Source organism: Lepidochelys kempii, chromosome 3 (genome assembly GCF_965140285.1).
Source record: "Lepidochelys kempii isolate rLepKem1 chromosome 3, rLepKem1.hap1, whole genome shotgun sequence".
Taxonomy (NCBI): Eukaryota; Metazoa; Chordata; order Testudines; family Cheloniidae; genus Lepidochelys; species Lepidochelys kempii.
In genome coordinates, this window is record NC_136382.1 from 85,103,182 (window position 1) to 85,129,178 (window position 25,997).

A 25,997-nucleotide genomic window follows, 5' to 3' on the forward strand; every position below is an offset into this window, starting at 1 on the left:
TATCCTTAAATTAGAATAACTAGATTTTTAAATAAATTGCCTTGAGCCTCAGTTATTTCAGATAAATCAAGAAAGAACAATACATCACTTCATGATTTTTCTTTTTTTCAAACTACCCTTTAATGCAGGGGTTCAGATAATTGGCTATTGTTTAGGGGCACATAGCACAAGGTGGGTGAGGTTGCAAAGGAGGCCTGAAGCTCCCGTGTGCATTCCTGTGATTCTGGGGCTGCTGGGTACAGGGCTGCTTCCCAGGCATAAATTAGAACAGTTTCAAGGCTAGTCTAGCTTACAGGAGCAGTTACTGGCCTCAGCTGGCCAAAATGACAATCACACATCAGTGCTTTTACAGGGGCATCTTGGCTAGTCTCATTGTGCTGCCAGCAGCAGATATCTGAGTGATATCTTCTTAGCATATGCACAACGTGCCTCAGGTGGCATGTGACCAGGATTCATCCCTGAATTTGGTGCACTGGTTGGATCATTAACTTCCCTGGCCCTGGCCAGGTACTGACTGGGTGTGTGATGTGAATGCTGAACATAGCCTCTGTGTTGGCTTGGTGTCATAGAGTTGATTCTCCCTCCCCACCCTCATCTCAGTGCCTTGTTATACCTGCTTTATGGCCAGAATGTGCTAAAATTGCAGTACAAAGTGGACTCTAGAGGATCTGGCCCTCTGTTTTAATTGCATTAACATTAAAACATTAAAAAGCTGAAGAGCTCCCTACATACATGCTTTTAACACCTACTTGCAGCAGATCTTCTTGATCACTAAAATGTTACCAAATGTAGTTCCAATCTTCAAGAATAGGTGAATGAAGGACAAATCTGACAATTAATTGTGTGTCTCACCTCAGTATGTAAGCAATCAAAGATGATTAAGGGTAGATTAATTCAATACCTGGCAAAGTATAAACTGAGGTAAAATCACCACTGCTTTTGTAGTATGTTTCAGTGGCTTTTATCTAGTCTGATTGCAAGTGAACTGCCTTTCCAGAAAAATCATTGGAGGATAACCTATATATCTGATTTGGAAATAGAACTCGGAAGTTCCTAATCCCAGAGTTGACATTGACTCCTCCTGGGGCCTTAGATAAAACTCGTAACAGCTCTGCCTCATTGTTCCTTCTGTAAAATGGAAATAATATTTATCTTCCTCCCTAAGGTTGTGAAGATTAGTTGATTTATTGTAAAAAGCTTTGAAATGAAAAGCACTATACAAATGATTGATTGGAAAGGGAATTAATGTCTCTCCCACTCGTTAAAGAAATCTGAAAAAGTAAAAAGGAATTATGTTCATCTGTATTGCTAGAGGTCTTATGAAATAATATTAAAATAGGGTTTTCATTCAGAAAAAAGCACAATAAAATACATTTTCTTTGGAGTTTTTTGTTTTTTTAAAACATTGATCAGGACTAAAGTAAATGAAAGGAAAATAGCTTTGGGAATCATAAAATGTGTGAACCTTAACCGTACTTCCAAGAACTGTTAATCTATGGTCGTCCAGTGTATGTCACTCTGATAGCCAGAAGATCAAGCAAATTTGCTGGAACACGTTTTCTAAAGAGAGGAGCAAACTCTGAGGTAAAGTAAATTTCTCTCAACTTTCATTTTGTACTGTACTACATGAAGGTCTTAATCTGCTTCCTTAACAGAGACCGGGGTTGTGTCCTTAAGGTTTTGGTAGCTTATTCTTCATTTTACAGTTATCACATCCATAGTGAAAATGTCAAGGGGAAAAAATGTAAATTTTATTATTTTATGATAGTTAAATTAAACATAAGAAATGAAAGCCAGGAGAAGAAAAGTTTCTGTTGTAGCACTTTAGTGAATATAGTGAGGTATTTACCTGTAAGGTAGAAAAGAAAATTCTGATGAGTTGGAAGATATAACAGCAGCAAATGGGATTTAATTTGCTGTAGAGAATTCACACTGTAGTTATTCATAACTTATCACTGCAGATATGTTGAAATTTTATATAGTTACTCATAGTTCTTTCATGTTTATGGTGGTGCACATTTTCTTTGCACTGCATGTAATAGTTCTTGAAATCTGGTCGATAGAGAAAAAGCCTAATATACAGACCCATATTTAGGGCCCAACACTGCAGTGAGATGATGTAGACCAGGGGTGGCCAACCTGTGGCTCCAGAGCCATGTGCGACTCTTCAGAAGTTAATATGCGGCTTCTTTTTATTGGCACCAGGGCTGGAGCTACAGGCATCAACTTTCCAATGTGCCAGGGGTGCTCACTGTTCAACCCCTGGCTCTGCCACAGGCCCTCCCCCCACTCCACCCCTTCCCGCCCCCTCCCCTGAGCCTGCTGTGCCCTCGCTCCTCCCCCTCCCTGCCTCCCAAGCCTCCTGCACACCATGAGACAACTGATCGGGAGGTGCGCGGAAGGAGGGGGAAGGTTGATCGCGTGAGTGGGAGGTGCAGGTGGCGGGAGAGCTGATGGAGGGGCTGCTGACGTATTACTGTGGCTCTTTGGCAATGTGCATTGGTAAATTCTGGCTCCTTCTCAGACTCAGGTTGGCCACTCCTGTTGTAGACCTTTATGCTCCCTTCCAGTATCACTGACATCCTCTAGGCTATGTACAGACATTTGGGCCTATGTTAGTACATCATATCGAAGTATTGGGGCCAGAGGTAGGGAGAGAACCAACTTTTTCATGAATCTGATGATCAGTTATCCAAAGCCTGCCTGACCTCAATGCTACCAACAATATATGTTTTGCTTGCATCAAACCAAGTTGCAATCAATCAGACCTCTTCAGGACTAATGCTTCTTTAGCTCCATAATCAGGCAGCAAGCAGATCAACATTTTGGCCATCTGTGATTCTTGGACACATTTAGAACAACTTTTTGCACTAACCCTAGCCTCTGTTTTATGTTAAATATTTTATAGCTGGATTTAAAAAGGGCTGGACAATTTTGTGACCATAGTAATGTGTAGCTTTGCATGCTGATGCAAGAGTAATGAAAAGGTGGGAGTTACATCAGACATGCTAAACCCACAGAAAAAACACAGAAATTGGCTTGTTTTTGGCTTAATTGGCTTGTGAAGTTGCTTGTTGGCTAGTTTTTGGCTTGTAGTTTGTTGCTTGTTTGGCTTGTTGCTTTTTTTATCAGCTCCCGGCAAGTAGGGGCAAGTGGGGGGGGGGGGGGAGAGTTGGGGTGCACAGTGGGCCCACCACAGTTCCAGGCTGCACGCTGGGGGATCTAGTCACAGAGTGTTGGGGTTGTTAGGGATTGGCTTGTTTTGGCCTTGTTTTGAAATGGGATTAGCTTGTTTTTTGTCTTATTGTGAAAGTCGGGTGCTTATTTACCGTGTGAAAGTTGGCAACTGTGAGTTACATGACCAATACAGTTCCCTGCCTTGGAATTCTTGTGCTGTTATGATTTGACGTCCCTTATTTTTAGTTTTGATTAGTCCTGTCATTCAGTTATTATTTCAATATCTGTGTATGCAGCTCTGAAATGTAATATATCTACAGTATTTGCATTTTTTGTTTGTTTGTTTCAGGGAGATGTTGCTAATGAAGTAGAAACTGAACAAATACTTTGTGACGCTTCGGTGATGTCATTTTCTGCAGGGAGTTATTCATCTTATGTTCAAGTTCGAGGCTCAGTCCCTCTATACTGGTCTCAAGATATTTCGACTATGATGCCTAAGCCACCAATTACATGTATGTTCAATATATTCTTTATGATAGCCTATGGTAAGCAATGTGTTTTCCTAAAAGAACATGCCAGAGAGAGAATAGGTGAAGGTTAATCTTGTAAAAACTAAAAAAAAATTGTATGTTTGTTTCTTCATTGTGAAGCTACAATTAAAGGTTGATCAGCACTGTTTTATAAACATCGTGGTTTATGAAAGTGTTCATTAGCTAGCCACAAAAATTAATTCCAGATTGAAATTAGACCCGAGGAATTTGGTGACTTTTTAATGTTAGACATTGTGTCCACAGTGGCCCTTTATTGCCCTAATGTGGCAATGCTTGTGGTTGAAGACTGCAGCCTTCTTTGTGCTCATGATTTTGTACCCAAATAGTTATTTATCAGTTTGTCTCCCATGGGAGGACATTTTGGATGACATTCTGGCTCAAGTCCTCCTTTTCTTTTTGCGAATACAGACTAACACGGCTGTTACTCTGAATTCTGGCTCTGTTAACCAATTGAAAAATTCCCCTTAACTCTCATGGGGCCAGGATATATTTGCCCTTTGGCTTCAGTGGGACTACTCACATGCTCAGAGTTTATCACATTCATATGTGCTTCACTGGACTGGGCTTGAGTTTGCTAGTCAGTAACTTTCCCCGCCCTTTGTATCACTGGCTGGCTTGCACAAGTGCTGCCCCAGTGAGTATCTCTAAGTGAAAAACACCTCTGGATCCAGTGCACTGGTCATGTGTAGAAAAGAAGTGGAATGGATGTGAAAGTGGTAAAAGAACAGGTAAGTAATAGTTTCTTTCTAGCTATCTAATTTTTGACAAACTAAAAAAAAAAAAAAATGTAAAGGGAAAATCTTTGCTTTTACCTTGTTGTTTCTTTAATGATCGAGAGGTGTGAATTTTATTGCTGCTATTAAAAAAATAAGTAAATCTGCTATAAAAAATGCATTCATAGGAAAGTAACCTTTCAGGATCTGAAAATCTTTGTTTTTTTTCCCCAAATATATTTATTTACTTTGTTCTAGTGGACCAAGCAGATCCATTTGCGCACATAGCTGCACTTCACTTTGATCAAATGCTTCAGAGGTTTGGCTCTCCCATTATCATTTTGAATCTTGTGAAGGTACAGTATTGTTTAGTCATAACTTGATGTGTGGTACAAATAAATCAATAAACTTGTGGTTTGGTAAAAATAATTTTAATTATACTAAGTTTTTGCATTTAAAGGCAGATTATAGACTCATTAAAGCCTACGAGAGTGTTGCTGCTTAAATTTGGTTCTGAAAGCTGTGCCTTGCACTAATTATAAATTTAATACTAGCATCTAATAGAAAATGCACATTTTCAGATTAATAAATAACAAGAAAAACAATAACAAGAAAAAAAAAACCCAAGAAATTCCTCTTTTGCTGTTTTCACTCCCATCTATCATTAAGCCGGTTTCAATGTATCAGATGTCCTTCTAACAAAGAAGAGTTGGATATGGCTCCCAGTGGAGCTTTTCCATGCAATTTTGAAACAGCCAGAAGGATTACAGTTTATATTGAAATATGAGGATCCATTTTAATTGGGTCTGAATGCGCTAGTTCCATCTCACAATGAGCTAATACCAGCCTACAAATGGAGGACCTTTTTCACAAACCTGTTCCCTTACCCAGATGTATCTTGCATTATAATTAGACTGTCAGTAGAGTTCTCCAGAAATAAACTATCCTTAATGTTTATACACTTCTTGCAATACATACTTCATCTTTTCTTTCAGGCTATTGGTATCACCCCACCTTGAGCAGCAATATTTGAACCATGGGTTTAAAATATGTCCAGACAGTAATACCAGTATGAAGCCTAAGGTCATACTGGAAATCTGTGGTAGAGCCAGGAACTGAATCTAGATATTCTGATTCCAGTCCCCAGTGCTTTAACCAAAAGGCCATCTTTCTTGTTCCTGCTTCACTCTACTTACCACCAAAGTATGCTGCAGTACCATCATATGACTGCAAGAAGTGTTGGTGATAAACTTCCAAACTAAAACTACTGTACCCCATGCAAAACAGTAAATTCTCCTTTGTCTGTCAATGTCTAATGCATATCTTAAGTATTTGACGGACAGGCTGGAGGATGATGGAATAAATATAAATATTACTTCTAGCCTTTTCAAAGAGAGTAACTTAGATATGTATTAAGTGTGGAATAATTTTCAGATGCTAATAATAAATAAGTCTTGAAAATATAGGGATCTGTTTGACAGAGAAAGCATATGACAGACAATATCTGTTGAACAGTATTTGAATCCAATACCTTCGTAAGCCAGCCACTTTATTGAAAAGACCAAACAGACCTTGATTAGCATCCAGGAGGCCCAACTTATTCTGAGAATGAGAAACACTGTAAATACATATATCCCACACAGGGACCAATTTGTTTCTTCCTATTTTTGGAGAAAGAAGATAAGTGATGGCAATAAGAATCCAATCATACTAAGAAGTTGCATGCAAAGAACGTTACTCACACTGGTAGATGATTACTGGATTGTGTCTTTAAACAAATGAGCTGAACTTTTGAATAATTCAAACCAAAACTGCAGTATATCTATGCAAGATATAATGAAAAAGTGAAATTTTAATGTATGTTTTGCCTCTTAACAAAAAATTCAGTGCAGAAAAGGAGGAATTTCATCTTAATGTTTTTGTTACTAACTACTTAATAACTTTTGTAACAATATGGACAATAGGGGTAAAATATATACATTTTAAAGAAAATAAATACAATTGTAATAGACCTAATTAATTCTACAATGCCTATGGAGAAAGGAAACGTAGAAAAGAAATAGTTGCAGAAGAGGTATATGGCTATTGCTGATATATTTTAATTTATTTTTTATTTGGCTAATACATTCTTACAGTACTTGATATAAGAACCATCATATGTCATTTCAGTTTGTTCTTCATTAGTTTGTAGTATACTTTACTACTGTCTCATAGGAATCTTTCATTTAATTATATCTGATTTCATATTCTCTTAATCTTCTTCATTGATATTTTACCATTATAGTATGTTGTAGAGATATGTTTAGTTTAGAAAGGACGCCTTATGTGCATGCAATGCAAGTCTCTAATTAAAAAAACTGAAAAAATTCAAAAGGCTGATTTTGGGAATCTGTAAGCTGAAGTAGTAAATAGGAAAGTCCCATTATTTTTTATTTCTTAAAGCTCTCATTTGAGTGTGCTTTCAAGAATCAGCACATGAAGCTGTGGTAAACAACTTGATGTGCTTTGTTGACAAGAAAATGATTCTCTTATTTATAGATTTAGTTTTCAAAAGCCAGCACTAAAATGTGAATCCAGATCCACATGACCCTGACATGTGAATTATATGCTTTTATTCACAAGGCTTTTGTAGTGTGGCTGAAAATGTGTCTCTGTAGGTGCTCAATGCTAGATTGCTAAAATTAATGCTCTTCTACTACTTCTGTGCAGTGGGGAAAATTGAATTTTCCTGTGCATGTGTTGATCCAACTTCAGCACAATCACTGAGCATTTTTACCTCAGGTACTCTTACTCTTCGGAGAATTCTTAAAGGTCAGTGAGTTTATAAATGTCTTCTGCTCTTCTGTGCAATGTGGAAGGTGGCAGTAATTAGTAACAAATTGTATGTGCTCTTGCTGGGATTTGTTTATATAATTACACACACATAATTTTATGTGAAAAGAATGTTATTAAGCTTGCAAAGCCAAGGACTCAAAGTTAAGAGATGCCAGAATTAAGGTTGCCTGTACTTGTCCATCCTGCAATGGGCCAATTCCACTAAGATAGAAGATATATGTTCTATTTCAGAAAGTCTCACATCACTAACAGGTTCTCAGTTTGCCTTTTCTTCTCTGCAAAAACCCACAAGTCAAAAAATACAATGCTGAATATTCATCTTCTGGATCCAGTGCCACTCAGATTGCTCCAGAAGACCCGAGCTCCAAGACCCATCTAACAGTCAAGTCTGTATCGTCCAGTGCTCCATCTAGCACACAGGCAGTTCTGATGATCTCTGCAGAGAAAATAGCACCGAAGGCACTCCTGGCTCCAATGTCGACATTGGCGCCATGGATGGTGGCACGGTGCCGAAGTCATTGGCAGCCCCAACTTTGAATTTGGTGCTTCAGATGTAAAAGCAGGGTGCTGAATGGGCTCACCCCAAACACTGATGAAGGACCTCCGTCCTCCATGGAATACCAAAAAAAAAAAAAAAAAAAAAAAGCGAGGGGGGGGGGGACCTGAGGCCAAACAACACTTCTTACTGCCTAATGACTTCTCTTTCTAGTCCCCAGACAAGGCAGTAGCCTCAGTACCTATACCACTGGATGATTTCAAGACCTTTCAAGAACTCCTGGTGCAGCTGACAGATGCCCTGGACATTGTGACTTTGGTCATTTCCCAGAAGTCTCATGAGCTGCTTATTATATTGTTGACCACTGATCTCACCAGCATTGCCCTCCACATGAATGAAAGCCTCCTAGGGCTGGCAAGAGCCTTTTGGCAAATGCCAACAACTTATAACACCATCAGTGAAACATGTAGAAAAATAGTACAGGTATCCTCCCCACACCTGGGATCTGAGTACTTTTATACCCACCAGGACACATCTAAGGACAAAGATCCCAGATGCTTAGATATTTTTGGAACAAGACCAACTGCCAGGCTTTGTTGGCCAAATATGACTTTTTAACAATGGACAGGGCAACCTCTTTCCAGGCCGGGCTGCCTTACAAGAGACAGGAGCTGAAAAACACTACAAAAGAAGGCCAACTGGTGGCCAAGATGGCCCTGCAAGCAGCAATGGTTACCTGTGACACTCCATCCAGGTCTGTGTCTACCTGCATGTGATCATGCAGAGAGTTTTGTAGCTCCAAGCCTCATGTATCCCTCACAAGGTACAAGCCATGAATGATGGCTTGCTCATTGAGGGCTCAGAGCTGTTCATCGAACTAACTGATAACACCCTACATTTACTGAAAGATTCCAAAGTGACACTGTGCTTGCTTGGGACCTACACTTCCCCATCCTCAACCACAAAGCCCTCAGCCATTGCACCAGCAGAGACCACGTTCCCTATCTTACCACAGACAAATGTAGTACCCTGACAGAAATGTTTGAGGTAGAGCAACGGGAGTCTGCTCTCCTCAAGTTTGGCCCCGCATTCTACAGTGGTAGCCTGCTGGAGATCGTAGCCTGGGGCTACCCCATCACCATCCCTCTTCAGCGATCCTGGTCATGAGAGCCTGTTACAAATAGAATTGGCCTCATTCCATCACATGACATCATGTTAATACCCACATAGTTCATCAGCAGCGTTGAAACCTTTAGATCCACTCTTAGGTCTGCCATTTTCAGCTTACAGAGTAACTGACAGCAGTAGTAGATTATTAGCCTCTTTATGGACCAGCACTAGAGGGAGATGGGACACTTTGCCAGCAGGTTTTGGAGATATTTGCTGACAGCAGAAGCTGTAAAACTCAAGAATCTCTTCTTCCATTCCAGGCCTGAGGGAAGTGTGCTCTAGGGCAGCAGTTCTCAATCTATTTCTTTCCGAGTCCCCCTCTAACATGCTATAAAAACTCCATGGCCCAGCTGTGCCACAACTGTTTTTTTGCATATAAAAGCCAGGGCCAGCGTTAAGTGGTAGCAAGCAGGGCAATTGCAGGAGCCCCACGCCACAGGTGGCACAGTGAAGCTAAGTTGCTCAGGCTTCGGCTTCGGCCCTGATGGTCAGCCTCGGGGCCCTGGGCTGCAGTCCTGCACGGTGTGGCTTTGACTTTCTGCCCTGGGCCCTGGGAAGTCTAATGCTGGCCATGCTTGGCAGACCCTCTAAAACCTGCTCTTGGCCCCCCAGGGGCCTCAGGCCCCTCGTTGAAAACCAGTGCTCTAAGGGGCATAGACTCTACTGCCCATTTCCCCCAAGCTGACCCTTTCTATGCCATCCTCTCCAACCTGTCCCAGTCCTATCTACCCCAACTCTGACTCCTTCTCCCAGTCCTATAGTCCCATTCTCCTCACCCACTCAATCCCAGTTTCCATTCCGCAGGCCTCACCCCTTCAGACTCCAGAATCAGTCTCCCACTGCTACTCCTCAGTTTCCTTGTCCAGGCTCTCTCAGTTCTCTCCCCAAATCTCTGATTTGCTGGTCTCTCTCCTCCTTGGCTGTCACCCCCACCGAATCCCAATCCCATCCAATCTGTGGCCTCATCTCCCCTGACCTCCTGTCACAGTCTCTATGCCCAGCTAGTCCCAGTTCTCCCCCGCTCCGCCCCAGCTCTGTCAGATGTCTCCCTCTCCACCCGAGCCCTCTGGTTCATAAACTTAGTCTTCTTGCCCATCCAGTCCCAGTTTACACCCTCTTGGTGGCCTCTAGCCCCAGTCTCCATCCCTTTTCCCAATCTACTTACCAAGTCCTCCTTCTATCCTGAGTCTTGTCCCCTTTGTATTTGAATCAGATGACTTCCTCTTTCATACTGCCAAGGTGCTAGCAGGTGGGGGGAAGGGAGGTTTGCTTATAGAGACCACAAGAAGAGAGAGACTTTCTTACTCAGTTCTGGTACCTGGCCCCATCCCAGTCTGCAGCAGCCATTATAGCAAAGGTCGTCTTCGCTCCTTTAGCTCTGGGATGGAGCATGCTCACTGCTCTGTGGAACAAATGTATGCAAAGTCTGGACAGCAGTAGGAACTGGGAGAAGATGCAGCATGGTCAGTGAGGATGGATTCTTTAGAGTTTTAAGCTATTAAACTCTAGCAAGTCTCTGAGTATGTGAAAACTGATTTTTTTTTTTCCCAGGGGCTTATAACTTGGCCAAATTTGGGCAGATTTTCAAAAGGCTCGTTTCTGACACCAAGGGTACTCACTGTCATATTTCAAGCCTCTGCTCCAAAGCATGGTGGTGCTAGAGAACTTTCCAAAGAAAAGGCCACCAGAATTTTTTTAATGTGGAATAACTTATTTTCTTCTAATCTTGTTGGAAATCATTAAACCGTTTTGGTTGAACCTTTATAATAATAATAATAAAAAAATATCAGCCTGACACAGGCACCTAGCATGGAAAATTTCAGCCTGAACGATTAAAATTCTACTCCTGGGGGAATTTTGCACCCATGTGCAATGCAGCATTTGTGCAGAATTTAATGTTTTCCTCCCACAGATTTGGGACTGCAGAGCTGCTGGTGGCCATTAGGGGCCACTGGGCTCTTCAGAGCCCAGCTTCCTAGCTCTCATTGAGCAGAGCACCCAGCCTGGTGGGGATCAAGGCTCTGCACGCTCTGGCTGCCTGGTTTGATCCTCATTCACCTAGGGAAGGGAGGGGCCCATGAGACCCAGCTTTGGCAAAGGGTGATGCAATTTAAGCCCATTGCTTCTTGTCCTATCTTCAGAGGTTAAGGAGAACAATTTTTCTCCCTCTTCCTTGTAACAACCTTTTATGTACTCGAAAACTGTTATGTCCCCTCTGTCTTCTCTTTTCCAGACTAAACAAAGACATTTTTTTTTCAATCTTCCCTCATAGGTCATGTTTTCTAGATCTTTAAACATTTTTGTTGCTCTTCTCTGGACTTTCTCCAGTTGGTCCACATCTTTCCTGAAATGTGGCACCCAAAACTGGACACAGTACTCCAGCTGAGGCCTAATCAGTGTGGAGTAGAGCGGAAGAATTCCTTCTCATGTCTTGCTTACAACACTTCAGCTAATACATCCCAGAATGATGTTTGCTTTTTTTGCAACAGTGTTACACTGTTGACTCATATTTAGCCTGTGAGCCCCTATGACCCCCAGATCCCTTTCTGCAGTACTCCTTCCTAGGTTGTCGTTTCCCATTTTGTATGTGTGCAACTGATTGTTTCTTTCTGTGTGGAGTACTTTGCATTTGTCCTTATTGAATTTCATCCTATTTACTTCAGACCATTTCTCACTTCTCCCATCTTTCTTTCCTCTCCCTCCCCCCACTCTTCACTTATTTCCCTATTCCTTAGAAGATTATGCTGCCCACCTCAGTAGTAGCTATTGATAGCTATGTTCCCTGTAGGTTCTATACATAGCATCTTGTAGTTCTAAGTAACAATCATACTTATTAAAATGTACAGCTTTTTTCTGTCTGTCTGGTTTTTAAATCTGATCTAGTTATATAATAGCGGACATCAGTAGTGCCTATTACTGTTAAGAGCTGCAAAACAGCTTCCACTTTTAGTCACCATTGACAGAATGAGAACATTCTGAAAATTCACCTTTTGGGGTAAAACTTCCTATGCTTAGTCTCTGATCATAAATAATTTTTGGAATGTTGTAGGAAAATTCCTCCATAAATGTTTGACTCAAGAGCGTACAAAGAGTGAGAATACTTTCCCTCTTTAAAATAATAGTAATAATTCTTACCATGCTTTTTGAGCAATGTTACAGCAAAAATGGCTTATGGTAGAAACTTGTCATGAAAGTAGTCATCATTAAGGTACTGTTTGATTTGAAAAATATTACTTTTGGTTTAAAAAGATAGAAGTAATTTTTAAATAGTTGTATGTGCACAATAGAAAATGTCCTTTAGTGTAGAGTAAAATAAAGATACACTGCACAATGTGTAACAAGTTAAATGTTCATTTTTTAATTTGAGAAAACAACAAGAACACTATACCTAGGGTCAGCAAAGTGTATCAGTTTTCTTGTCTAAACCGCTCTGGAGTCAGAGTTATGAGATCTGCTGGGTGGAGCTTGTAAGTTCTAGAACTGAATTAGCTTCATTTTCCTCCCCTTTTCCTCCTTTCTATCCTTTTTATTTCCTCTTAAAAAGTTATGTAGGAAATTGAATGAAACAGCTCTGTTAATGCAACCTTAGGATTCCATACTTAAAAATCTCAAAAAAAAATCTGATATCAAAATATTCAGATTCCAGCTCTGTTGTTAACTTTTTATTGCCAGGGTGGATAAATTTTTAAAAAATTTGAGTACAGATTTATTTTAAGAAACCCTGTTTATAATTAAACTTGAAATTGACAGCCTATGTTAAGGCCTAGGCTTGCTATAATTGGTTAAAATTTAATTAAAAAAAATTAAACAGTACATTTTGGGGGGAGGGATAGCTCAGTGGTTTAGCATTGGCCTGCTAAACCCAGGGTTGTGAGTTCAATCCTTGAGGGGGCCATTTAGGGATTGGGGCAAAAATTGGGGATTGGTCCTGCTTTGAGCAGGGGGTTGGACTAGATGACCTCCTGAGGTCCCTTCCAACCCTGATATTATATGATTGTATGATTCTACATGTTTGCTGCCAGACTTTAAAGGAAAGCCACCACTGAACAGTGAAAGTCACTGTGTGAGCACCTGGAACCAGACTTTGTTGAACTGCCTAAACCAGCTTTAAACATCAGGAGCCTTTTCCGCGGGTACAGAGAGAATATTTTCTTCATTTCAGTTTATTCAGCTAGTTCAGTTCAGTGGCTCATTCAGTTGAAGTCAAACCAACTGGGAGTTGAAAAATCAGGAAAGTCTGTTTTCTCCTTCCAATCTTTTGATAAAAAGCAGGTGTGAGAGAATGAGCTCTACTACTTCTAAAGTTTTGAAGAGCATGGTGACCAGAAACAATCAGTTCAATTCACTAACTGAACATACTACTTTCTTTGTTTAATAATTCAGTTAGTTTTAAAATGCAAAACATGTTTTGGTAATTTTTTATATATCCAGCTCCGAAGGTAGTTTTATTTAACTAATAAAAAAATAAAATGCTGTTTTGTGGATTTTAATTGAATTTTAATTTCTATCCAACCAGAGCTTGACACAAATCACAAGTAACAAATTAATCCAATAAATAAGAAAGGCATCTTTCACTATTTTCTAATATAATGAAAAATGTAAAAATTAAGAGTCTAAATAAATGTTAGTTAAACTATGTAATTGCTTAAACAAGTGTGTGTGTGTATGTGTGTGTGTATATGTGTGTATATATATATATATCCTCCTCGTTAGCTAAAAGAAGCACCAAATTTAGTGTAAAGGCTATATTTAGTTACAAATCAATATGCTTTAATGGTTACCAACCCAAAGAGAATCAATCTTACTTCCAAAAAACAACTAAAAAGTGCAAATATGAAACAAGTTTAAAAACAAGGATTTAAACAGAGGTTTCCTGCTTGCTGATTTCAATAATAACAAATTCAGTGGTTTAAATAAATCTACCCATTTTTTGCACATATATAGTATGGCTATTCTTTCTTTTCTGGATAAATATATTTCATAATATAATTCTGTTTATCATAGATTATAAAGCCTAACATACTACTTAGAACGTTATTGAATTTCCCATTTGTTCATTTTTAACTGTATGCCTTAATGTTTCATAAACACTCCCCTGTCCTCGCCCCCCTTTTCTTATGCATGCGGCTTGTTCTTCCTGTTTTACACCTATAAAATAAATACTAAAATCAGGGATAGGGGGTGGGTGGGTGGCTCTGTGTGTGGGTGTGAGAGAGAGAGAGAGATTGGATACAAATATTTTAAAATTTAGACCTGTTAGCTCAAAAATGTTAATGCTAATTTTTTCTGGCTTTGATTAAGGAGCGTGAAAAAAGAAAGCATGAAAGGATTCTGAGTGAAGAACTTGTTGGTGCTGTGACATATCTCAATCAATTTTTACCCCCAGAACATGCTATTGTGTATATTCCTTGGGATATGGCCAAATACACAAAAAGGTGAGCAAATTCTTTCCCTGTATGGATGTCGTCATAGTTCATAAGTGATCAGTGACAGTGATAAATGTTTTTTAAATTTCTTTGCTATATCCTGCCAGGGTGAGGGTGGCTTTAGGAGCTCAGAAAAATTTTAGGGTGTGAGGAGGATGGAATTTCTGTTTCATGAAAGATTTTGAGATTTCAAAATTTGGTTTGTTCCAAATGGGAGTGAAAACCAAGAATCTGAAATTCTCCAAAGGAAAATTTTCAGAAAAAAAGCCTTATTACAGGTCAATTGAAATGTTTTAACAAAATCATTTTGTTTTCATTTGTATTATAATGCAAAATTCAATTTTGAAACCATCATTTCAAGGCAAAAGAAAATCAAAACGTACCATTCCAAAAATGTGGGAGTAGGATATTTTGACATTTTCAGAACTTTTTTCTAGTTTTCTTCCAAAAAGGTATTCAGGTGAAATCAATCTGATTTCACAAAGCTTATTGATTTCAACAGAACTCCTCATTCTGACACAATATAGCTCCGCCTAAGTTTCTCTAAGCACCCCTATTTTATCGTCATGTATTTTTATCACTCAGATTCGCACCTCTCCAGGCCTTTTGACACATGCCATTTTTGTCTTCCACAAGTATCTTTATCTGTAGTTAGCTGTTTCAGCCTAATTTTGAAAATACCGTGTTTTTCTTCACAGCCTTTGTGCATTCCCATTTGTGGAATATGGCACCTGCAAGGTGAGCCTGTGGCATTTCCTTGAAAAGCCATGTTATTTGGGAGGTTCATGAGTGATCTAGGATGAGGGTAACATCATTGCCCTACACTATGTAAGGCATCACATCCTCCAACTGCATCAGTTCCTTTGCTGCAGAGAGCTAACTGACCCTTGCTTTTATGTCTTCAGGCTAGATTGTTATAGTCTAATTCTTTTTATCCTTCAGTAATTAACAATTTTTAGTTAGTGTGGTATGGGTTACTGTAGCCTAGATATCTACCTTGGGTAGTCCCTAGACCATGAGTCCTGTAGGAGCTTCAAGAAATGTGTCATATCCATGTCAGATGCCTCATATGCCAGGGTTGGGGGAGAGACTGTGAATCCCGGTGTGTGGTTAGTCATGTCTTCACTTTCCACACAAGCAAGGAGACACATTTGAGGCTTCAAACTTGCCGTCTCAAAAGCCCACATATATCTACTCCAGCTGCTTAGTTGAATATAGAGGAAACTTCTGAAGGCCAGAAGAATGCTAATGTTGTGTCAATATTCAAAAAGGGGAAGTGTGATGACCTGAGTAACTATAGGCCAGTTAGCCTGACATCAGTCCCAGGCAAAATAAGGGGAAAAAGTCTATACATGATTCAATTGATAGAGTTAAGATAGGAATAGAATTAATATTATATAACCGCTACCCATGGTTTTTATTAAAAATAAATCTTGTCAAACAAACCAGATTTCATTCTTTGAGATTAAGGTTTGGTTGCTAAAGATAACTACAATACTTATACTTTTGGAAAGCATTTGTAGTACCCCTACACGACATTCTGATTTTAAAAAATTGGCAGTCTATACAGTATTAATAAAGCACATGTTAAATAGATTATGAACTGGATGACTGATAGATATCCAGAAGTTGTTGTCAATGAGGATTCATCATTGACCAGGGGCATTTCCAATGGGGTTTTGCAGTGATTGGTACTGGGCCTGAAGGTATTCAACATTTTCATCAATGAGCTGGAAGTAATCATAAAATCACTGCTAATAAAATGTAGATGATGCAAAGATTGGTAGAATGGTAAATGTTAATCATTTACCATTCTACCAGTGTCCCTTTTTAATTATGTAAAGTGAGCAAAACTGGCATGAAAACATTGCTATTAACATAATGTCTGGTCAGTGGATATGGAGATGGGTATGAACTGCAAGTTTTCTTGCAAAGAAAATCATTGACAGGAGACTTTCCAACCAGTGAAAATTAAAGAAGAGTATTCAATATTTCTTTTTTCTCCCCGTAGCAAACTGTGTAATGTCCTGGATAGATTGAATGTAATTGCGGAAAGTGTAGTGAAGAAAACAGGATTCTTTGTAAATCGTCCTGATTCCTACTGCAGCATCTTGCGGCCAGATGAGAAGTATGTATGAGAACAAGAAAAGTAAAAGGGGTAGGATGAGTTTGTGTGTGAGGATGTGAACACATAAATATCTGGATATCTATATACACACATGCACATGCACTACTTATACACATGAAGTACTCCTAAATCCCTGCAGTATGTATTCTAACATGGCTTTTTAAGGATTGCAGTAATGTGAAAATTATAATTTAATGTCCAGTTAGAGTGAAAAAGACTGCAACCAAAGGGGCACGGTCTATAATTATCCGCACATTGAATAAGTGTAAAATATGCTGCTAATTATGCTACTTGTATCTTCAGGGTAAATGTGTACTTGTGAAATTTGGTGTAGTTGGTGGTTCTTGCTACAATAAACACTTTACAAATTAAGTCTGAAATGTTCATTTTCACCCTTTTTTATATTTAAACAGTTCCTGAATTCTTGAAAGATATAACAAACAGTTCTTCATTCTGAGAGCAGCTTCTTTTGCTGCTTCAGGGCATGCACTTCATGTTTTATTGCATGCTTGAAAACAAGATATGCAGTATCTGAACAGATAAAGCAAGCACAATTCTGAATGTAAAGAAAGCATTTTCTAAGGAGTGCCAGGAAATATACCTGTTATCTAAACTTGCTATTTCCTACTCTTGCGTACATGATTGTAAGAAATTCATATTGTTAGGAAAAAAAAAAAAAGTCTAGGGAAGACAGATTATTATTTATTATAACTTTTTAGAACATTACAGAAGTTATCTGATACACTGTATGTTCCCAAATCTGTAATAAGTAAAAACTGTAAATAAGTTCCCAAATAAGTGATAAAATGGGGTGTGAAATCAGTTTTCAGAGTAAAAACTCAATTCGGCCCTCATTGATTTATGACATAATTGAAATTTTATGTATTTTATGAAATTAGTATTAGGCCTATTAAGGAAAATTCCTTCAACCTGACCATAAACATTAGCTATATAATATTTTTGTGTGATCACTTTCCCAACTTGGGGGGAAATCTCTGTATTCTAATAAGGTCTATAACTTGGATTTCAGTTTGGAGGTGGGGAGAAGCATATTGTACTTGGCTTTCTTGGACTAATTTGTTGTGAGCCTTGGCACACGCTTATTCCAATACTGGATTTCTTGCATTGCAAGCTAATTGCAACACATGTCCCACCAGATATGTATAGGCGCATTGTTTTTACCCACGCATGTATCTTTTCAACCGCTCAAAGATTTCAGACTCATTTTTAGCAAGTTATTAAATTCTTCCCTCTATTTTACTGAGCCAGACACATGACATGACTTCTAATCCTTACATTAAATAAACTTTTTATAAGGCATGGTATTTTTGTTTTCCTTCCAGATGGAATGAACTGGGAGGTTTTGTTGTTCCCACTGGTCGTTTACAGGTATTGAAATAATATTGGTTTATTATTACAACAAAGTTTTATTGATGTAAGTCAGTAGTTTGATAGGACAAGATGCTTTCAAAGAGCCATCTACCATAGGTGGAGCAGGAAGTATTGTTCATGAATCAGTAGATGACTGTCTTTACTCTGAGTCAGTACTTTACTAATATAAATATGTATATTATAGTAGTGCCCAAAGGCCCCAAATGGATTTAGGGCCACACTGTCTTTGGGTGGTGCTAGAAAAAAAGTGCTGCTGGAAGTATCTTCTTGCCAAATGAAATCTGAGAAATATTTTAAATTTAGTTTCCATTTCTGAAACTAGTGATAGTGGCACCGGTCTCGCTGAAAGTCGCTATCCTTTGTAACATTAACAGTACATAGGCAACAAGCCACACAATACAGTGGTTTTTAATAATTTTTTACATCTTGTCTTACAATCAGAAAAAATGTACTGTTCAATACTGAAAAAACTGCATTGTTCAAACATTAAAATTTTAGTTGAGTGTGGAATAAACATGCTTCAGTCTGATAGTAAATTCACGTACATGGAAACAAGAATTTAAAAGCATTCTTATCTTCACATTGTTGCACACTGTATAATTGTGATTACAATCAATAATTAAACAGGCAGTTTGACTCAAAATACTACTCTATGTATAGCATGGCAAAAGAATTACTGGCTTATGATTTTAAATATGGATATCATGATTGTATATTCTGCACACAAGATACAATATTGCTGAAACATTGTTTCCTTCTACCTATGATCATTTATGATTTTATCCTTTACATAAACTAGGGAACAAATGCTCAATTCCATATTAACAGAACATCAAGGGTCTGATATTTAAGGATAAATAGCTGAGTGAGCTATTTTAAACTCTCTAAACAGCTAATTTTAAACTCTCTAAAAGAAAGAAGAATATGCAAGCCAAAAGAATATTGCCTTGATTTATATATCTTCAAGTATTGCATGTCTACCTGTGTTTAATGTATTAACAAAGTAAGCCATAAATCAGATATCATTCCTATGAAAATATTAGATGGTATTTATGCTTTCAGCCCTTCAGATTATAAAATACCAAGCCTTATGTGGGCATTATGTAATTGAAGAACACAGGCACAAGTGGTGGTTAGAAAGATATGCAGATTGTAATCTTTAACAGAACTTGTACACCTGTTGCCTATGAATAGGAGTGTTGAAAATATAAACCCCATTGTCTTATGGCCACAGCAATATGATAGCATGTTTTGTTTTTTATATTTCAGTCTTAGTAGCAAGACTTAAAAATGGGAACTTTATTTTTGCATTCCAGTGGCATCCAGCATTTTTTTGCAATAAATCATAAGTGTGTTATGAGAGGGAAGAAGAGTTTAGTGTTTTAGTAAGCTGATAATAGTGAGACTCTTTTGAACTGAGGCTTTAGCAGTTTTCTGTAACATAGACAATTGCAGCCTAAATGATTTAAGATCTTGACTTATTCACACAAGATTTTGAATAATTAAGTATTTGAGTTTTGACAAGTTTATTAGGAAACCACGAGAACAATTCCTTTGTAGAGTAAGCATGAATGTAATGATTGGGAACTGGTTAAAGAATCTCCCATTTATTCTTATTTCTTTCCTAGACTGGTGTTCTTCGAACCAATTGTGTTGACTGTTTAGATCGCACTAACACAGCCCAGTTCATGGTGGGGAAGTGTGCTTTAGCCTATCAGCTCTATTCTTTGGGGTTGATTGATAAACCCAATCTGCAGTTTGACACAGATGCTGTTAGGTAAGATATTTCACAGTTAGTAAAATATGTTGTTTTTTCCTGGCATTAATTTTGTAACTGTTTAATATTGTTATCTTTTTCTGTGGCTTTTTATGTTTTGATGTTTTCCTAATTTTTCTTTAAGTGAAAATACTTATCAAATAAATGTTCAGATTGTTGTTTTTTTTTCAGCTAACTAAATTATCCATTCATCTCTCCGTATGACATTTAACATAGAAATCCATGTAACTTCAAGATTACCTTTATTTGATTAGTATGCTTATCAGGCTCCTTTCAGGATAACAAAACTGAGCACTTCTCTTTTGATACTTAAACTTTAAACTTAAAAACTCTGTCCTTTAAATAAACATAATAAAAATGTACTATAAAGCTTTTAATTTTTGTATTGCAGTTTGCCTTTAAAGTGAGCTAAGCATAATTTTTTGCCAGATGTTCCCAGTAACCAGAAATACAATGCAGAAATACATTTTAACTTATTTTTCTTCATTTTCCTTTCTACGGTATCTTCTTGGTTCTTTTTGGTGCATTGAAGAGAGGGAAAAATAATCATCCTTCTGCAACCTCTTTGAACATTTTCAGATTATACACATATGCCTTTGACATTGAAGTTGGAACCCTCTAAATATTAGTGACCATTAAAGCTTGCAAGAGTGTTTTCTCAGGGATTTGGACATTTGGGCCTGATTGTATAAATATGAGGTACAATTTTGGCCACATTGTTTTCTTTATTACTGTAATAGAGACCTCGGAACTCATGGCTTCAGGTAGTTAGTTCAGTATTTCTTGCATAGTGTAGCTTATTGGAACAGTTAGATTGGGGGAGATATTTCCCTTTTTTTTTAAGTAAAGATAGGATTTTACAATTAATAGTCATTGTTTGGTTTGTTCATAATACTGACTCTGATCAGTTTGGTGTTCTTAACTTCCCTGTTAGTTCTGCTTGAATTTCCTGATGGCAGATTCAAAGCATTTGGGGTTTGAGGGGAGTCTCCTTTAATGGGAAGATGCCAGTCTCAGACCAGTATGCTTGCCTTCATTGTTTTGGAGAAAGACATGGCTACAGTCTTTATCTGGTAGTCCCACAAAGGGAATTGCCTGTGGCTGTTCCTACAGGAAGAATGGCTCCTCCATGTCTCCCTCAACTTTACTGCAATCTTGGCTAAATGCTTTGGCATCAGCAGTTATCTCAGCACAAGGGTACTCGAGGGAAGAAAAGCGAGTCAGATCTGCATTCTGCTTCCAAGAAGCCTAAAGAGAAGACTGCTGGATCTCTGGGGTTGCAGGATCCAGAGATAGTAATGCATATAAAGAAGAGGAAGAATAATAAGCACCACATATCTGAGAGTTCCCTCCTATTCTTGTTCACATTCAAAAAGTCATAATAAGCATAAATCTGGGAAGATCTTTGTTACTAGAGGATTTAGTTGCCTTCCTATTGAAACCAATTGAACAACTTTCAATCCCAGAGGCAGACCCCTTTGGGACAGTCACCTGCTCAATACCACAAATCTGACACAACCATATTTCTCCAAGCAGAAGGTGAAGCAACAGAGACAGAAGAAACTGTTTTGCTGCTTTGCCTTTGAGGCATCAGGTTTGATGGGACATCAAAAAAAATTGTGAGGGTAATATTCGTTGGAGGTTTTCTGATCTTCCACTTTGTTGGCCCCTTTTCTCTTGGGTATTGAGGGTTGGTTGTTTTTTTAACCTTTGGACAGTTGTACGACTTACTGTTGTGCTTGCTGTATACTTGTTTCTGCTTTTTGAAGAGAGATCAAAATGTGTTACTTCATGTGGCCTTCTGGTATGGATATCTGCTTCAATTATTATGTTTTTTAAATCTCTTCACTTGCTGAATGGTTTTTAGATTGGATTTTCAGATTTACTTTTCAGAACAGTGAGGAATTATTTGAGATCATGCACAGAAGATCCTTCTATACATCTTCCTCCGATGCATCTACCAGAACTTTAATTTCTAGGAAGGAAAGGAAAAAAAAATTCTGAAAGTTCTCATAATACCAAAAAGCCAAAATAAGCAAACCTATCTGTTTTTGAATAATGCAGGGTACTATGCTAGTTTCCATCGTTTTCTCAACTCTACATCCAGAAACAGATTTGAACTTTAAAAAGTAATTATACAGTAGCCAGAAATAATGTGCTGTTGTGACAGAAGTATTTGATTCCTATCATTTGTATACTGTTGACCTGCAAATCTGCCACTCCACACCTAATCTGTTGTCTTTTTTTTATCCATTTCCACATCTCATCCTTCTTCCTCTGACATCTCTTTTTGGAAGGTTAAAACTGACCTTATTTTTCTGCCCAATTCTTTTTCTCTTTCTCTTTTCTCCATTACTTATACCATCATCCTTCCTTTGGGGTCACCTTTGATTCCTTTCTCTCATCCGCCTCTCACATCTAGGCTTTGTATAAATCTTTCCGCTTCCCCTCTGATGCAGCTTTTTTTTTCTCTCCCACAATACATCCAGTCCTAATTTCTCATTTTGATTACTGTAGTCGCCTCCACTCTGATCTCCCTGACATTCACATAACATCTCCCATTGCCAGTCTGTCTGAAATGCAGCTACTAGAATTACCCTCCTATCTATTTGACCACATTCACCTTTTTTCTGTGAAGCTCTGCCTTCTGTATTACATCTCATTTATACTTGTCTTGTCCCTAGTTAACACTGACTCTTACTGTCTGACAGTAAAGAGACAATGTTTTGATATATTCATACTTTCAAAATTATTAAACTTTTTACGGTCTTTAAAAAAACATAAGAATGATCATACTGAGTCAGAACAATGGTCCATTAAGCCCAGTTTCCTGTCTTCCAGCAATGGCCAATGCCAGATGCTTCAAAGGGAGTGAACAGAACAGGCAATCATCAAGTGATCCATCCCCTGTCATCCAGTCCCAGCATCTGGCAGTCAGAGGCTTAGGGACACCCAGAGCATGGGGTTGCATGCCTGACCATCTTAGCTAATAGTCATTGGTGGACCTATCCTCCATGAATTTATCTAATCCTTTTTTGAACCCAGTTATAGTTTTGTCCTTCACAACATCCCTGGCAATGAGTTCACAGGTCAAGCCCATCTGGTCCTGGGGATTTTTTTACTGTTTAATTTAGCAATTTCTTCAAAAACCTCCTCTTTTGATATGAACAGTTCTTCAGATTTGTCACCTAAAAAGAATGGCTCGTGTATGGGATTGTCTCTCACATCCTTAGTGAAGACCAATGTGAAGAATTCATTTAGTTTCCCTACGATAGCCTTGTCTTCCATGAGTGTTCATTTAGTTGAAATGTTGATCGTCTAGTGGCCACACTGATTGGTTTGGCAGGCTTCCTGCTTCTGATGTACTTAAGTTTTTTGCTGTTTTTGAGTCTTTTGCTGGTTGCTCTTCAAATTCTTTTTTGGCCTTCCTAATTATACTTTTACTCTTGACTTGCGAGAGTTTATTAGAATCATAGAATATCAGGGTTGGAAGGGACCTCAGGAGGTCATCTAGTCCAACCCCCTGCTCAAAGCAGGACCAATCCCCAATTAAATCATCCCAGCCAGGGCTTTGTCAAGCCTGACCTTAAAAACTTCTAAGGAAGGAGATTCTACCACCTCCGTAGATAACGCATTCCAGTGTTTCACCACCCTCCTAGTGAAAAAGTTTTTCCTAATATCCAACCTAAACCTCCCCCACTGCAACTTGAGATCATTACTCCTTGTCCTGTCCTCTTCTACCGCTGAGAATAGTCTAGAACCATCCTCTCTGGAACCACCTCTCAGGTAGTTGAAAGCAGCTATCAAATCCCCCCTCATTCTTCTCTTCTGCAGACTAAACAATCCCAGGTTCCTCAGCCTCTCCTCATAAGTCATGTGTTCCAGACCCCTAATCATTTTTGTTGCCCTTCGCTGGACTCTCTCCAATTTATCCACATCCTTCTTGTAGTGTGGGGCCCAAAACTGGACACAGTACTCCAGATGAGGCCTCACCAATGTCGAATAGAGGGGGGACGATCACGTCCCTCGATCTGCTCGCTATGCCCCTACTTATACATCCCAAAATGCCATTGGCCTTCTTGGCAACAGGGGCACACTGCTGACTCATATCCAGCTTCTTGTCCACTGTGACCCCTAGGTCCTTTTCCGCAGAACTGCTGCCTAGCCATTCGGTCCCTAGTCTGTAGCGGTGCATTGGGTTCTTCCGTCCTAAGTGCAGGACCCTGCACTTATCCTTATTGAACCTCATCAGATTTCTTTTGGCCCAATCCTCCAATTTGTCTAGGTCCCTCTGTATCCTATCCCTGCCCTCCAGCGTATCTACCACTCCTCCTCGTTTAGTATCATCCGCAAATTTGCTGAGAGTGCAATCCACACCATCCTCCAGATCATTTATGAAGATATTGAACAAAACGGGACCCAGGACCGACCCCTGGGACACTCCACTTGACACCAGCTGCCAACTAGACATGGAGCCATTGATCACTACCCGTTGAGCCCGACAATCTAGCCAACTTTCTACCCACCTTATAGTGCATTCAGCCAGCCCATACTACTTTAACTTGCTGACAAGAATACTGTGGGAGACCGTGTCAAAAGCTTTGCTAAAGTCAAGAAACAATACATCCACTGCTTTCCCTTCATCCACAGAACCAGTAATCTCATTATAGAAGGCGATTAGATTAGTCAGGCATGACCTTCCCTTGGTGAATCCATGCTGACTGTTCCTGATCACTTTCCTCTCATGTAAGTGCTTCAGGATTGATTCTTTGAGGACCTGCTCCATGATTCTTCTTTCTGTTTTCCTTATTAGGATTTGACTTCCATTTTTAAAGGATGCCTTTTTGCCTCTAATCACCTCCTTTACTCTGTTTAGCCATGATTACATTTTTTGGTCCTCTTATTATTCTTTTTAATTTGGGGTTTACATTTAATTTGAGCCTCTATTATGGTGTCTTTTAAAATGTGTCCGTTAAGCTTGTGGGCATTTCACTCTTGTGACTGTATCTTTTAATGTCTGTTTTAACTAGTGTTCTCATTTTTGTGTCGTTCCCCTTTCTGAAGTTAAATGCTACTTTTTTGGTATTTTCCCTCCACAAGGATGTTTAAATTTAATTTATATTATGGTTGCTTTTACTGAGTGTTTCAGCTATATTCACCTCTTGGACCACCTGTGCTCCATTTAGGACTAAATCAAGAATTGCCGCTCTCCTGGTGGGTTTCCAGGACTAGCTGCTCCAAGAAGCACTTATTAATGGTGTCTAGAAACTTTATCTCTGCATCCCATCCTGAGGTGATATGTACCAGCCAATATGGGGATAGTTGAAATCCCCCATTATTATTGAGTTTTCTATTTTTGTAGCTTCTCTAATCTCCCTGAGCATTTCACGGTCACCATCACCATCCTCGTCAGGTGGTCGATATTATATTCCTACTGCTATACTCTTATTATTGAAGCATGGAGTTTCTAGCCATAGAGATTTTATGGCACTATTTGATTCATATAAGATTTTTACTATATTTGACTTTCTTACACATGTAATGCAAATTGTGCTTACTAGTGGTTTAACAGTTCATTAACAATGAAATTGTCTTTATGGAAATTTAAATTGCAACAGTCTTAAATGAGAACTCCCTCCTGAAGGGGTTATAAAATAGCTGAAGGCTAAATCCTGCCTGAGCATCTGTTGGAGACTTAAGGAGCAGGACCATTATAAAATGTATACTTGTAGGTTTATAACTAACAGGTTCTTTTTAAAAAAAAACCTGGCTGACTTGCTTATTTTATAGGCCTTGATCAGGATATGCAGGCAGGATACAGGAGAATGAAACAAATTCCAGCGAGCTCAATAGATGAGCTGTAGTCACTTATTGTGGGTCCTGAAGTGAAATCAAAGACCAATTTTGGACCTGCAGCCCTGTTTGCAAGTACCACAGGTTAAGAGAATTGTAGATGAACATGTGCTGCTTTTAGCTTTACTCCTCGTGCATCTCTCTTTGATTGCAGCAATCCATGAGCTCTCAAGATCTTTCAGACCGAGGTGGCAGAGATGCCACCATCAGATCTTGTCAGATGCTGAGAGCTCCCAGGTATTGTGATCAACTTTGCAAGATTGGAGGTTGCCTTGAGAGAGCGTTTTTGTAATGTTTTCTTGGTCTGCAAATAAAACAAGTTCTAGTCTGCAATTCTCCATAAAAGACTGCCTTCAGTATTCTACTGCCAGACTTATGGACCTCACCATCTCAGCTGCATTCACTATAAAAGCTTTAATGCCCATGACCACACTCCAGAGATACCAAGCATTACTACTTGTGTCAAGTGTGGTGGTAAA

At 38.8% G+C, this 25,997-nt stretch overlaps 1 protein-coding gene across 14 annotated transcripts in view; it reads left to right on the forward strand.

The window, feature by feature from the left end:
• Positions 1 to 25,997, forward strand: part of FIG4 (FIG4 phosphoinositide 5-phosphatase) — a 158,545-nt gene that overhangs the window by 45,435 nt on the left and 87,113 nt on the right. For 13 of the 14 annotated variants that reach the window (XR_012158016.2, XR_012158017.2, XM_073336996.2 and 10 more), the window contains 7 exons: positions 1,484 to 1,584; positions 3,527 to 3,689; positions 4,700 to 4,797; positions 14,244 to 14,377; positions 16,380 to 16,496; positions 17,840 to 17,885; positions 19,517 to 19,665. Coding sequence is in view for 12 of the 14 variants with exons in the window: in XM_073336996.2 (XP_073193097.1) it covers positions 1,484 to 1,584; positions 3,527 to 3,689; positions 4,700 to 4,797; positions 14,244 to 14,377; positions 16,380 to 16,496; positions 17,840 to 17,885; positions 19,517 to 19,665 (808 nt within the window). In the remaining 2 variants the exon portion in view is untranslated. The remainder of the gene's footprint in view (positions 1 to 1,483; positions 1,585 to 3,526; positions 3,690 to 4,699; positions 4,798 to 14,243; positions 14,378 to 16,379; positions 16,497 to 17,839; positions 17,886 to 19,516; positions 19,666 to 25,997) is intronic. The other variant, XM_073336998.2, reaches the window with a different exon arrangement.